Source organism: Nyctibius grandis, chromosome 7, assembly GCF_013368605.1.
Source record: "Nyctibius grandis isolate bNycGra1 chromosome 7, bNycGra1.pri, whole genome shotgun sequence".
In the NCBI taxonomy this organism is placed as follows: Eukaryota; Metazoa; Chordata; class Aves; order Nyctibiiformes; family Nyctibiidae; genus Nyctibius; species Nyctibius grandis.
In genome coordinates this window covers 37350768-37366625 of record NC_090664.1, presented here as the reverse complement: position 1 = coordinate 37366625, position 15858 = coordinate 37350768, and the positions used below count along the sequence as shown (strand labels likewise).

The 15858-nt window shown below is 36.0% G+C and overlaps 1 protein-coding gene across 1 annotated transcript in view; it reads right to left on the bottom strand.

Moving 5' to 3' along the window:
• MALRD1 (MAM and LDL receptor class A domain containing 1) overlaps positions 1-15858 on the bottom strand; it is a 302374-nt gene that overhangs the window by 116537 nt on the left and 169979 nt on the right. The window contains 1 exon segment of the mRNA XM_068405612.1: positions 3169-3349. Within this exon segment, the coding sequence (XP_068261713.1) occupies positions 3169-3349 (181 nt within the window).

Sequence of the window (15858 nt, the reverse complement as noted above, 5' to 3'; positions counted from 1 at the left end):
CAAAATATCTGAAAGCTCCAGAATTGCTCTAACATTCATCTCCAACACTACATGCCATTTGCTGGGAAGCAGCTAAACATTCCATTTTTTCCCATGCAGTTTAAGGCTTTCTCGCTTCCATCCCTTCCTGTTCATTTCAAACCTGTTATTCAAGTTTTAATTATTTTCAGTTATCTTCTAGATTTTTCTGTGCATGGTCTATTCCTCTGCTTATGTAATTAGCGTGGCCAGAATATCCATAATATTAGATAAGATATTAGTTTAACCTTGTAAGTCCCAGTGTAAAATACAGATGTGGCCTTCAGTTCCACTAGAGGACCCCGGACATGTGTCTATCTTAGCAATTCTACAGCTACAAATACAGTACATGACTAAGTGTTACAAATCAAGTCATTCTGTTGAGAAGAAACCCCTGACGCCTTCTGGTTTGTATGCTACTCTTCTCCTTCAGTTTGGCCACAGTAAGATTGTGTTTGCTGTCTTTTAGCTTTGTTACAACAGACACAATAAAACCATGAACCCTGCACCACAAAAAAACAATTTAGACATGCCATGCTTTCTCTATCCTGAATGCCCCTGCCCCAGGCTTGGGTCAGATGGGAAATGCTATTTTTGAGAATGTGGCAAAATGTGTTTTCTTTGTTTGTTCTACAAAGCTAAATAATCAATAACAACAAGAATGAAAAAGGTCAGACCAGGCTCCTTCATGTCATCGTGCCAACAGGAAGGTCAGCATACCGAAAGTACTGAGAAAATTAAGCAAGCGGATCTCAACTTGTGGAGTAGAAGGCAAAAAAATCACACACGGAGCTGATGTGAAAGGTTCTAAAAACAATGCAATTATTCCCTCTTGACTTTGGTTTGAGCCTAAGTATCATTGTAGAGACAGGAAAATCATGGAGGGGGAGTTGGTTTTTTGTTCATTTGTTTTGTTTTTTTCACAGACATGCATTTGCACACATGCACATACAGAAAGTTAAAAAGCAAATATATGGCAGGCCTCTGATCCTGCTGACAAGCAAAGACATAAGCATAAACACATTCCCATAGGATGCATACACCTAAACTTTAATGAAAACCCTGCTGTGCCTAGCATACACTACCGGAGAAGCTGTAAGAGAAAGTTTCCTGATTGTATGAAGACTGTACTTATTACCGTGCAGAAACATCCACCATGCAAGCGACAGCTCTATAAAGGATTAGCAGCTTGGGTTTCCAACTTTTCTAATCCAATCTTTAAAAAATTTGTATTTGTATTGTATATGGAGCTTCAACCATGTATTGTAAACTTCTATGAGAAAAGTCTCCTCTGAATCATCCATCTTCATAAAAAATAATTTTCTGCAACATACACAGAAATATTGCTATGCTGAAGCTGTAAGTATGTGAAAGTAGTCAGAGCATATTGTGCAACTGCTTTCCTAACAGAGCTTCTTCCTGAAGCAGTGCTGTAAAACAAATACTTGCTATATAGCAATAAACCCAAGTTACTTTCTGAACTGTTTCACTGCAAAGGTATTTTAATGCAAGACTGGTTATAAAACACTATTAACATTCAGATTAATAGGGTCATAGACTAAAACCAATGTAAATTTCAGCAATATTAACATTTTAAGAGATTTAAGATCCTGCATATGACAGCTTTCCAACTCCTTATTGAAACAATCTCCTTCCTTGCAATGACAACTCTGTGGGTTATTTCCAGTTTATATAATGTCTATTTTCATGTTGTTATAAATATGTGGACTTAAGAGTAAGCAGAAATACTTTTACGGTATATGAAAATAGGTTGATAACATCTTTATGAACTTAGCAGGGAGTTTTCTTCTTCCTTAAAAAGATAAATCCTACTATTTTTATTTGCTGAATATCTTCATGACTGTGAAATGAAGTGTCTAAATTGTTGTAGCCCCAAAATGGGACAGAATCCCAGATATGTGATTTAACTGGACCCCACTGTATGAATTAATACATCTTAACACAACTTAGCAACAAATTGCAAGAGAGATCAACATCCTCTTTGTTATTCAAGATGACAAGGGAATGCTGACCTCCCACCTCCTACCAGGGCATCCTTATCCATCTGCCCTTGTCCTTTGTAGAATAATCACATGCATAGCAATGGCGACAATGAAACGCTTAGCAAAAAGCACAAGGGGATCACTAGTGTTCATGTTCCTGGAAGAGCTTTTTAGGGTGCATCCGCCTTAGAGTTTTATTAAAGTGCAGTTCTGAAGTAGGTCCCAAGTTGTACCCAGTTTCCATTCTTTGATTTGCACCACAAAGCAATTTCTGAATGCAAAACCTGCATTTTTCAGATGAAACTAGATCAAAAGATGCTCTTTGGAAGTGCACTTTCCATGCTTCAACTGATAATGGGCATCCAGACCATGACAGGTGATTAAAGCTTGCCCAAATAAGTCCCCCAAAACTCATACAGTGTTGATATGTGGCGTCAGTAATGATCATCTCACTCAACAAATCCACTTATATTGTGTCACATTGTTTCCTACCAAGGATAAAGACCACATTCTTTCTTGATGGAAGCCACGATCCAGCCAGGTTTTATCTTTTTTTTTTTTTTTTTTAAAGGCAAACTCTGTTTCTATTTTATCCTATGGCCACAAAAAGATGAATTAAATAGAGTGAGCACCCTGTGAAGGAGTAAACTTTTTTTTTTTTACTTTGCTGGCCTTAACACTTGAACTGACCTGGGAAAAGGAGCAGTGGCAGTGGCTCATTTGTAGTCTCAACTCATTTTTATGGCAAGAACCTTTATCATAAAACAGGGACACCACAGGCTTCACTTGATATAATCTGACATAATTTATATAAAATGATTACATACAACATCAGAGACTCAATAACTTACCAACGAATTAAAGAAGGAAAGTTCTTACTCAAAACCAAATAAATTAAGGAAACAAAACCTCAAGCATTTCTTGGATTTATCTGCAATAATACAATGTGAGAACGTTGCACTAATACTAGACTTTCTGTATGAGTAGAAAATGGTACTGAAGTTATGAGTGAAAACAATGTATTCATAACTGATTTTATGAACAGTGACATTATGATGAAAACAGTAAAACCGTGATGTAGTTAAAAACAAGCAAGAACATCCTATATCTCCTTTAGCATCCCTCTAGAAACTCCTTTTGAACTTACTTGTGGTGCAGTTGTTGAACTCTATGTCATCTATTGCTGCTCCTCCTCCTAGGTCTCCGGTACGAATGCCTTCAAAGATAACTTCAAAATTCCTCAGTTTTCCCAAGTGTAACTTGACTTTGTTCCACTCATCACCATGATTTCCTGATTCGCTCCATATTTTCAAAATCCCGTCATCAGTCTGAAGTTTGAATAAAATATATATAGTAGGATAGGTGTAAGTATGGATTATCAAATATTAGTTTAAAAAATAAAACAAAGTACAAACAGAGAGAAAACTGGAAGTCTTCAGTTTTGTCAAGAAATGGTAAACGCATGCTTTGCTAGGATAATAGGAAAAGTAGCGAAATGGGGTGATTACCATACAAATCACATAAACATCAATAGTAGATGGAGTCTTGGTACAGAAATTACGACGTGTATGATTGAATTCCAAAACAGTTCATTTTGGTAGAGTTGTATTTGCCTTTATATGATACTGAGATTCATTCTTTGTGCTTAGCATATATTACTGGATGCAAGGTTAGTCTACCATTTTAAAATTAGGGTATCAGGTAGGTAGAATCTTTAAAAATTTGTGACAATGGTAATACAAGGGAGGAAAAACTAACGAATATAAGATAATCATATGTTTAGTGTAGTTTATTTGAAGGTAAATAAGAGTATTGTGACTTTTCAGTGTGCTAATATATTTTAAATCTTTTCTTTAAATGTCCAATTATATCACCTAACTGGTAAGTGAGCAGCAAAAAATATGTTTCATCTTTTAATAGTAGTATTAGAATGCAGATGCACCAGTTTCAATTGCTGTGAATGGATGATACATATATATGATGGCACCAAAAGTAAATATTTGCCAAAGTTTTGTATATGTCTAAATTTATTTTTCTTTATGGCTGTATGACTAATCATCCAAATTGTAAATGAGAAGGTTTTTTTTATAGTCTTTTCTTATCAAAACTCGTTAGCACTCCAGCTAGCGTTAATAACAACACTGTGGGATGCATCAAACAGCTAAATGTAATGCATAACAAAGGTTCTGAGAAAGCAGTACATGAACAAGCAAAATCTAAGGAAAATAGAGACATCAGTAAAAACAGGCAGGGAAGCAAATTAATTACATTTCTTCATACATGGTGAACCTGTTAGATCAGATTTATGTTAATAAGATTGTCTTATGCATATTTATGATGAGAAAATGAATCTTGGTGCTTTGGATATTGTATTCTGAATAGGCAAGTGCAGACAGGCATGCACAAAAATATTATATTAGTTGTTCTGAATCAGGGAACTCACAAAATTGTTGATATCTTTTAAAAGGAGGTCCTCAGACCTGCCAAAACATAGAGATACTGAAGTGTGGCTTGGTGATGGTGTTCTGGAAAATCATCATTAACTGCAAAGGAGTTAGTTGAAAACAATGGCAACTTTACTTTAAATTGCTAAATAGGAAAGAAAACACAGGGAAGGGTCTCAATAACTGCATGTAAAGTCATAGATATTGAGCTGAACAACTCTGTTGCTGCACACTACTAATGGTGTTGGACCAGTGGTGCTAGCAGCCCTTCATAAGTCACGATGACTGAGCACACAAGCACCTACAGAGGCAAGGTTAGGCACTGCTTCTTCAGTTCTGTCTCATTGGTTTAAAACCAATGACACAGTCCATTTAAGAGAAAATAATATAACAGGACCTCACTGGTGTTTCGCAACACTAATTCCACAGTCGATGACAACTGGTTATGATTTTCTTAATGCATTTCTCCCAGTGAGACTCCTCACTCTGTGAGTCATCATGTTAGAGGTCCATCCATTTAATAAAATAATAGAATCATAGAATATCTCATGTTGGAAGGGACCCATAAGGATCATCAAATCCAAATCCATGCTCCTTGCAGGACTACCTAAAACTAAACCATATGACTAATAGTGTCATCCAGATGCTCCTTGAACTCTGTTAGGCTTGGTGCCGTGACCACTTCCCTGGGGAGCCTGTTCCACTGACCAACCGCCTTCTCAAGAAGTCCCTTTCAGTCCTACAATCAATGCAATCAAAGGGTACTGGAATCTGAACAAGTGTGAGACCCTTTCTAAAACTTCCACTTACATTTTCACCTGGAAACACAGCACAGAGGACTCTCTATAACACTGAGCTGAAAAAGAGTAGATACGGTAATCGAAGCTGATTTTAACAGTGGTAAAACAGTTTGGCAAATCTGTCTTAACTTTCCTCATATTATTCCTGTTCATCAGATATGTAGTCAACAATTTAATTATTTCAATAACTCAACACTATCTATTCCACTGATTCTGATATTTTTGAATAACCTCCAAAAGAGTACTACATATTATTGGGATAACTTGTTTAGTCTGCTAACAACTTCCATCTATCCATGACATGAATAAAATGGATGGTTATGATGAGTTACATTTGGCTTCAAGGTCTCCAACATGAAAGACAAAAACAAAACTTGGAAGAGAAGCACTTTTTAACATTTAATCTTTTTTTTTTTTGTATCTGGAACCTCTTCTGTCTGGCCTTGAGAACTCTTTGGAAAGGGAAAATTTCCCAAACATTATTTATGAGAAATTACTGATTAATTTAACAAAAGGAGCTCAGTGCTGTGTATTAGTGGTGAATTTAGGAGACTTAAAAGGAAGCGGATAATAGTAATACTAAATAATAAGGGAATTCCTTTACTTTCATGCATTTAAGTGAGATGATAGAAAAACTCAAAAATTTTATCTATCCCAACATTAAGCCCCAAATCTATAAAAAATTACATGTGTTTAACTTTGGATGTATGGAAGTCAGTGGAACTTATTAAAATATACAGAAATAAATATTTACAAATATTTATCTGGAATGTTAAATCTGGAAATGTTAAATGTAGTAGAGTTAAACAGAATATGAGCCTCACATTTGCTGTTAGCTCGATTTTGATAGATTTCACATTATATTTTATTACATGACATTCTGTTCAGAATTATGTTACATTTATCATGTTGATTTTTGCGTAAAGGATGCTGCGAATAACAAGTAATACTGATCACATATTACTTTAGATATATCCACATAAAAAAGTTGTAGCAATCAATTTGTATATAGTATCATAGCCATAACGTACCAAATCTTTATGCAGTTACAGAAACGGGGGTATTTTTTTTCCAAAATGAGACAATAAAATACTTTTTGCTAGGAAGAATATTTTTCGGATAGAAACTTTACAACAGAAATGGCAGTCACCTTGTGCTTCACAAATTCTTGAATAAGAGTACACAAATAAAATGCAGAAGAGAGAGACATTTCTTTTCCTGTCTGGGTTCAACAGCAGCAGTTCCTATACAACAGCAGCACTTCACAAACCACAACAGGCTGATTTTTTCACTTGCTCAGCTACAGCTCTACATAACAAAAAGAAAAGCAACCTCATCCCCTGCATAACTGCATGAAGGCTGTTCTAATCCTGTGAAAAGTCCCTTCAAAAACACAAGCCCTGCACATTGCACGAAACAGCCAAGGAAGAGGTGGGAAAGGGAGAGAGAAGCAGGAAACTTGGCTCTCCTTCTCTCCCCAGGTCCAGACAGTGGAGCTGGCTTGGCGAAGGGGTGTAAGCTATATGCTTCTTCTGGATACATACTTGGCATGAGAGCATCATCGTTTGTAAGCTTTGCAGATTCCGTTTCATGAATTATTGTTTTGTTTTCAGCATTCTCCAGCCATTTAATCTGTCTGATGCTTTGGCATTTCTTTCGTATCTTTGGAATGTGTTTGCTTATAAAACAAACAAGAACATGGCCTGAGGGGGGAAAAAAAGTCAGTCTGTGTTCTGACCTGCCCACTGCATCCTAAAATCCTTTGATCTTTTGCACTCCCATATACATGTATTAACGTAAAAGAGAAATATGTAAAAGAGATATATGACAATCAGAAGAAATGTGTCTCAGCATAGAAGAGGCTGGAGGCCACAGTGTCACCTTTCTTTCAGTTTTTATGAGGCTATTCTACTGGCACATACTGAGTGTCTAGATTACTGTTCAACCTGGGGTGGTGGCAAAAGGCCCAGTTTAACTCTATGCTCCATCAGACTGATAAAAGATGGTTAAGATCTGTGGCTTTGGTGGATACTATCACTGTTGCCTGTGTGTGGGTTGATTATGCTGGCTGTTGGTCAGGGTGGAAATCACATTTTCCAGTTACCCTGAAGGAGTCTAGATGCATGTGGTCCTCTACCAAAAAAAAAAACCAACAAACCACAAGTCCTCTTCTGCATTGTAAGCATCATACCCTAGGCTCCATATGTCCTTCTTTGCTATACTTACTTGCACTTAATTCCAGTCTCTTATCCTGACACCAACACTTTGTATCAAAGCCACATTATTATCTTCCTTATGTCTCATTACATTTGCCTGGGCCTTCCTTCCAGTTCAGATTTCTTCACATCACATTCTACCTTACATTCCTAAAACCATATCAGCATCCAGTTTCCCATTTGCATCCACTTATTGCCTGCATTTCTTCTCCAGCTAAGCAGAGTGATAGACAAGATTCTCGCATCACTTAAACCACCAGCCTACCATCCTCAGCCAAAGAAGGCATTTCAAAGTAACATGAAAAAATAGCATCCAGAAACCAGTGTACATGAAAGGAAAAAAGCTTATCTTTCCAAACAAAAGGCTAAATTGCAGTTCTGAACTACGAGATGATTCTGATTTTTGCCTATTACATATATGCAAGCCTTTGAAAGAGGAGAGAAGAGAGAGTCTCAGATCTCATTGACACAGAATGCACAAGCAAAATATTTTTGCCCTAAAAGCTTGGTCAAAGTCTATTTTTTTAGCAAGATATCTCATTTGACAGCAAAATGCTAACAATGACACATCACTGCTAACACATGATAACCACTGGATTTTTTTTCTGTTCAGACTAAAATCTCATACTATCTCCTCAATATCTTTCTGTGGATGTCTCCCTCAGCTGAGGGGAAATGTGTCTAAAATAACATAATCTTTCTTCCTTATGTTTCCTTTTATGACCTGTGAACAGCTCCGCAATCTGCATGCCACTCAAGGTTGTAATTTTATCAGTGCTAAAATCCTTCTAAATTCTTATGCAGTCTATATTAATATTTTGTAACCTCTTTCTGCATAACATCTCAGAGAACATCGTAAGTTAAAATTCAGAATTTCTCGTCATCTCATGGGTTGAGGACTGCTAAAGCCTTCATCAAACTCTTGCTTTTTGATCTACACAGCCCATCCTTTAGACCATTCTGCCTCTTTGTGAACTGATTTCACCTCCTCTAGCTGGATTCTATCTATAATAACAAAATGAGCAATTTTAAAGTGTCTTTTATACCATAGCCCCAACCTTATCTTTTATTCATTATCAAGAAGCTCCTTCCTGTGCTGGTCTAACTCATGATACAGGAATCCACTGCCCATTTATTACCTCTTCAAATGTACAAATCCATGTTTCCTCCTGAGCTGCCTCCCTCTTCTGGAAAAAGGACTCTGTAAATATTTCTCCTTACTTTGTGAAGTGAAGTCTAGAAAAACATCTTGCCAAGAGTTAAGATGTGGATGCACTTCCGTGACTCTCAGCCATGACCAACAGCGTTTCATAGCTTCTTTGAAAACCCAGTGGATCAGGGTGTCCTTTCAAAACTCTATCTTTGTAAGTGCGTAAACCTATCAATATTTCAATTACAATAACTAACACTTAATTAACACCTAAATAGTGAGTATTTCAGGAGGCAACAGTACAGCACTGAGATATCAATAAAAACTCCAAGTTTTGCATTAATTCTTATTCTTGGAATCTCAGATTTTTCCTTATGTAAATACATAGGGAATCATTAGAACTTCCTAGAAGGAAAAGAGGTGCAGAACGTCATCACAAGAGCAGGTAGAAGTTTCACTATGCAAGCACATCATAGCAGCCAGCATAGTCCAAATGTGTCCGTGGATCAGGAATGAAACATCCATGTTGCCCAGTTATACCTCCTGACAGATAAAAAGTTATTTTGTTATCAAACAAGCTAACCTGGTGACGTATATCTCTACCTATAATGGAAAAGAGAGAAATTTAGTCCTATTTATCAATAATATCTTCATCATAGGTCCAGATTGCAATAAGCTTATTTGTTCCATCCCAGAACAGTGGAAGAGAGGGACCCAGCAATCTCAACCTGAACGATCACCTATTCTTGTTGCAGAGAAAAATGGTTAAAGAGGATTTTTTCTTGGTCATACCCATAAGCTTTACAGTATAAGTGGACCATGGGCTACAGCAGAACACCTGCTACTTTATCATGTGTATTTCTGCTCCAGACTTATTTCTTCATGGCATGTGGTCCACTATTTATTAGTGCAGACTACTGCTGAGCAACACTTCTAGAAAGTTCCTCAGAACACAATTTTTACAACCTATTTTGTAATTTGTACTTCATAATCCCCTAAACTCAACCTGAGAAATTATGAAAGTCCAATGTTATTGACAGATCAGGTAACAAAATTTTATTTCTTCCAAAAACACACACCAAGACCACTAAAAACAGATGTGAAAGAGGGTGTTTTCATTTAAGGCTCTGAAGTTATTATTAATTGCATGTCACTGCCCTCTATGGGTTGAATATAGTTGAAAGTCCAGCTGAAGTCATGAGCCGTCATTAAGGAAAACTTAACAATAAAAGACCTGTTTTTCCATTGACTTCTAGCAGTGGGTCCTGGTCTTCCACTGTCCCGTATTACTGAGCAATAAACACTCTCAGAAAATGGCAGAATTACTTCAAAGAAGACCATAACCTGTTTAGATCTGTAGTTCTATATGCCTATATTGGAAAATTCCTATTCATGTTCAGAGGATTTTTTATCTACTTTCTGATAGTGTGAGCGGAATTATTTCTTAATTATTTCATTACATTGCAATTCAGAATCTTCTTTATGCTTATCTTCATCTGAAGAACGATGAAAATTTTTTATAACCTCTCTTTCAAGACCTTCAGGGGGAAAGTATGTCTTACAGGGCTCAATACCCTCATTAATTCACTCGGGGATAATAAGAATAAAGGAGAGGGAAGGATTTCTTTCTGTCTTAGAATTCTTATTATTTTGTGGCCAAGTTTACTATTTTTGCTCTGCAGCAGAGACCACCGTTATTTTCAAGGCTACATTTCTAACACAGTCAGAACGATATTAGGAACTGAATACAAAGCATGCAAGAGGAGTATGTAATTTTCCATCACAAGATGTTGCAAAGAAACTTATGAGTACACTCTCTGTCAGAAGAATACACTAAGTATTCCAGATGCAATTATAAAGGTTCTGCTATGAGACAATCTGCCTTGTTACATCTGCAGTGAAACAGCAATGAAACCCAGATTTTGTTCTTGATCTGCACCTCTCCTTCTATGCATGTTCCGAGCTGGGTTCAAAATACTTTCCTGGTTCATTTGCATCTGATATTTATTTCAGCAGAGCCACAGGAAATGAAGTTGACCTTACCAAATGGATGGAGGCAATAAAAACATTTGCTAAATATTTCTGGACTCTTCAAACCAAATACACTTGAGGGCTTTTCAACCAGAGACAGAATATTTTCAAATGATTCATCAAAAGACATTAACTGTTTATTATTAATACCATAAGAAGACTTTCAAGATTCACTATATGAAAAGGCTTCTCTTTCTGCAGCACCCTTCAGACTTTTGAGAGAAGTCAAACTCTTTTTACATAATTTTTTAAACTGTTAGGAAAAAGCTTTTTTCCTCTGCTTTCAGATTCCTTTGAAAACTGTATCTTCCTGGCAAGCTGTTACCATCCAGAATTTTTAAAACAGGATATGTGTTATGCAAAGCACAGAAACAGAGTACAGAACAAGCATAATGTGAATTTAACTCTCACTGCTCATTTCTCCAACTCTTGATGCATGGTAACCCCTTTGATTTACAAGAGTATTTCAAGAGGGCAGTTTACTTTTCACGGTATTTCTTCTTGGTTTAGAATCAAGTGTATTTTCATGGTGTGCAAATGAAGTTAACTAATAAACCTGGTTTTAATGATGTTTTACTTTTCTTGATGTACTGTCTTCATTAAAGCCTTTTGATGGCTGACCAAGTAGTTTAAAGACAAAATATCTCATGATGAGGTATGTTCCTTCCCTGCTTCCTCCTTTTGCTGAACAAGGAGTGGAGTGCAGTGCTGCACTTTTACATGTACATCAAAGAAACAGGAGGTGGAAGGAAGAAAAATCACAGCTTTTCCTCATTTGCCCATATTTTAAAGACTTTTATATGAAGCTGTATTTCTTCAAATCACAGAACAGGTAATATCTTTGCTGACATTTCTAATGTCATCTATCTACTTTTTTAGGTTTCATTGCTTGAGAGTGAGTCCTATTTTCAGAAGGTTCTGAGCACCTTACTTATAGATGTACTGCAGTACACGGTACACAGAATATCTGCTTATTTTTAGAGATCTTGGTTCCTAGGATTAAGTCTTTCATATGTAGCTTGAAAAAAAAACCACATTAAAATGCAATAAAACGGAAAGCTGGCGCTGTGTAGCAGAATCTATCTTAAAAGAAAAAGATGTGATTATTGTGTCTTCTTCACCTAAATTTATTTTCAAAGCACATGACAGATTCTATCTCTTTTTTCATTTCTCACTGATTTTATCTTAAAACTTAACTTCCTAAACTAATACTGCTTAGATTATTTGAAAACAGTAACTTAACCCTACAGTTTGACCGTATATTTCATTCAAGCAAAAAAAGCTCTACATCAGATAAATCCACATACAGTATTATATTATTAAAATTATTTAAATGAGTCAAAGAATGAACTGAAGTCAAGATTTGTTCACCCAAGATTTGAATTTTAAGTTCACGTTTTCTTTCCTTTCCTCTTTCCTCTTTTCTTTTTTTCCTTTTTTCTTCTTTTCTCTCTTCTCTCTTTTCTTCATGGTGACATGAAGAAAAATAAGAACAGACAATAAGGTCATGAAGATATGAGTTATGAATGAGCATGTGTGTCCTCTGGCACACTGTCAGTCACCAGGCTGATAACAATTCAACACAAACAGTTCAGTGGCACTTTATAACAGTACTAGTTACAATAACTCATCTCAGCTTTGACAGGCTACTTTATTTTAGAGAAAAACACATACTCTGCATGTTAAGTGTAAGGTTGGTAAGCGTATGCAAACAAACCAAATAAAACATTTATACATGTTGTTAATCATGTAGGAAAATCTGGGTGCAGCAGTAGTTATTTACTACTCTGCCCTTAACTACTGCTTTGAAAATTTGTCTCTCCTATTAAATAACCCACAGAGACTTGTGGTTAAGATTACCATTACATTTAGAAAATTGCATTAAACATATAAATCAAAAATTATTAAGTCCACCTAGAACAGCTATGAGAGAGACAAATAGAAACAATTTCAATGTAGGGAGAAGTTTTAAACTTGAAATTTATGCTTTCCATCACTAAACTGAGGATTGCTGAGGGATGCATGCTACGGGACTCTGAAATATTCAGCAAATGGAGGTAGTAAAAAAAGAAGCAGCAAGAAGAACAACAAAGCAGATAACAGAACTATAATAATCTACAGAGTAATGGTCCCAAAAGATAGGAAAATGTTAGTGAGGAGGATGCAACAGGATGAGTTTTACTTTAGGGATATGCTGCTGAAAGTGATGAGCTTACTCAAGTTTCAGTGGCTTCAATGAAGATTCATGATTCTCAGCACTGAAGAGAATACATTAAAAGTAAGTTTCTCTCTAATTTTTCAGAGTTATATTTTGACGGGAACCAGAAATGCTGTTTAGTATGTCTCTGCCTTCTATAAAAACACTTGAAAAAGAAATATCAAGCTGATCAAATGATATCTTTAAGAAATTATTTAATCCAGGCAAAATGTAAACTGCCTAAGTACATTAGTATGCACGAAACATTGGCTTCACTTTTAAGGATAACTTACAAAATCACATAATTACATTTTCACAGTGCATTATAGAAAGAAAGAAAACAGCAAGATGAAACACTGATATTTCAGCCTTCAAGCCTTTTACTAGACAGTCTGCATGTATTAGTCTCAGCAGGTTTTTGTAATAAGAGTTAATGACAAAGCCCATCCATCCATCCCTTTCATTTCCTCCTTTGTGCAAAGCATTAAGAAGATTTTAACTTTCTGAATTATCTTTTCCCCAATTTTCATTTGCAAAATTAACATCACTGTAATAAAGGAATATGCATTTCAGCAAGGAACAGGCATTCTAATAAACAAATTCGATAAATAAACTTATACCACTAATTAAATTCCTTTTTAAAAACGCACCAGTTTTGGAATTGTGGAATCTCATAGTGAATTCCTTCAAAGCACCAGAAGGCATTAACAGCTCACCCTGTCACGAGTGCCAGCACTTGCAATAGTTCTAGGAGCTAAATGGTAAGGCTCTTGGTCCTTAATTGCTTTAAGTTCTGAGTAGAGAAAAGCCAGTTTCAAAAACACTTTGATAAAAAGTAACTGGTAATTCATCTGGAGAGAGGATTTTGTTTCAAGCAGGTAAGCATTTCAAGGAACGACAATTAAGTTGCTCATTAGCAAACATGTAGTTATACTTTAAAAACTCTTTATTTTGGAAAAGAAATATGTACTGAGAAGACAAGAATAAAGTATTGATTTGCTTTGAACTATTCTGTGAGTATCACCTTCTTAAAATTTTAATTTATCCTGTCACAACTATTAAATCTACTAGATTTCATTACAGCCAGCTTTCATTTATAACCAAGTAAACTCTTCTGTTTCTTGTTTGCATCTTTCTACATTCCCATGATAATCTTTCCATCAAATACACTTTTATATGCTTAGGCTCTAAAAATACATCTTCATTCTATATGTTATCCTTACCAATTTGAACAGAGAAATAAAACAACTCCTCTTTGTAAAACAGAAGTCATTAGGTAGCTTGTCGTACTTCATTCTGTCTTTATTTCCTAGCCCTCCCAGCCCTCCTTTCTCCTCAAATGCAAAAATTTCTTCATTTCCTAGCATAATCCACCTTGGTTTGATTTTGGTTTTTAGGTAGCTTAAGGGATACAATTGTGATTGCTTGGATTTCATTTTTTTCCTTCAGTTCTGCCACTAAGAGTGAGTAACAATAAGCATCAAAGCCATTTTGTAAGACCATTAGCATTTCAAGCAACTTAGTTCCATTTTGTCTCAAACCTTTTCACACCTTTGTTTTAATAGTGTTTTACACGTCTCTCTGGATTGTTCCCATCTTAGAGTTGAGGCAACTGTAATTCTCTGGGAAACCAAAGCTTGAAAGAGAAATAATCAGTTACAAAAACTCTAGGAAGACTCTGGACAACTGTTACAACCCTCCATAGTGCCAAACGTAAGGACAGTGTACTAAACATTGTGCAATGCTAGATTCCTTGGATTATAAAAGTCAAACCTTTACATATACTGACTACCTAAACAAATGCAGAACATATATAGTAAGAGCTGTAACAAAACAGTTCATGAATCAAGATCATAAAAAGATATTTGCAGAAATGAGAGAACCTCAAATCTGTCATGTTTTTCCTCCTATAAAGAATACTCTGAATACCATCCTCAAATCTGTCATGTTTTTCCTCCTATAAAGAATACTCTGAATACCATATTTGAAGATGTGAGACAAAATCACATACCAAATTTCAGCTTTTTATTAAGTAGCTTTAACTCTAACTCATCTTCTACACATCTTAAGTGTAAAATCAAGGAACTTCAAAATAGTGTTGATAACTCTTACCACTGCTTATCCTTTAAGAACCATACTTTAGATCATCTTTTTAAATTTTTTCTTTTCTTTTCTTTACTTTTTTTTTCCCCATTACTGTTGTCCTTTATCAGTTGGGTTATGGAATGAGAGAAGGAATACAAGCTGCTTGTCCAAATAGGAAGTGCATGCCCCTAATAACTCTAGAACCAGTAGTGACATTCGTGTTGCATCCTGACCTCAGAGCACCCACTGGGGAGGGAGCTGGCCAGGCACAGCCCCCTGAGTGCCTTGGAAAGTTTGTGCATGCAACCAGCAACCGTGAAACCGGGACATGGCCAAAACTCACATCTCAGGACCACAGATCCCACTAGATACTGCCAATGTGTGTTTGTCCAGGATGTCTTACAGAAGGATGGTGAAGCACCTTTCTTTTCATGCATGTCTATGCCCATCTATTTCAGTACACTAAAATAAATCCGATAGTGCAGAGCTATTAGTCACTTTCATTGCCTTTACTGAATGTTGACTAAAACTTGCAGCCAGGACAGAAGATATTGCTGAGCTGCATCAAAAAAGTTACTTTGTCAGTTTTCTCTGTGGCCACTGAAACAGAAAGAGAATACATCTTTCTCTCCTAAAAATGAAAGAAATTAATCTGGTCTAGATGTTCTCACACAGAATCAGTGTTTAATACAAACTAAATGGAAAGACTGATAAATTGCTTGATTCAGAAAAGTATCTACCAGTTTGGATACTTATTCAATATTTACTTGAACTCCAAACTTTTCAGGCAGTGGGACCAAACTTCGCTTCTTCATTGTCATGTCTTATCTTGGAAAAATTTATCACTATATGTGGCCATTCTTGGGCAAAGTTGTGCTTGTGAGTGGAGCACCTTACTCTAGTCAACAACATGG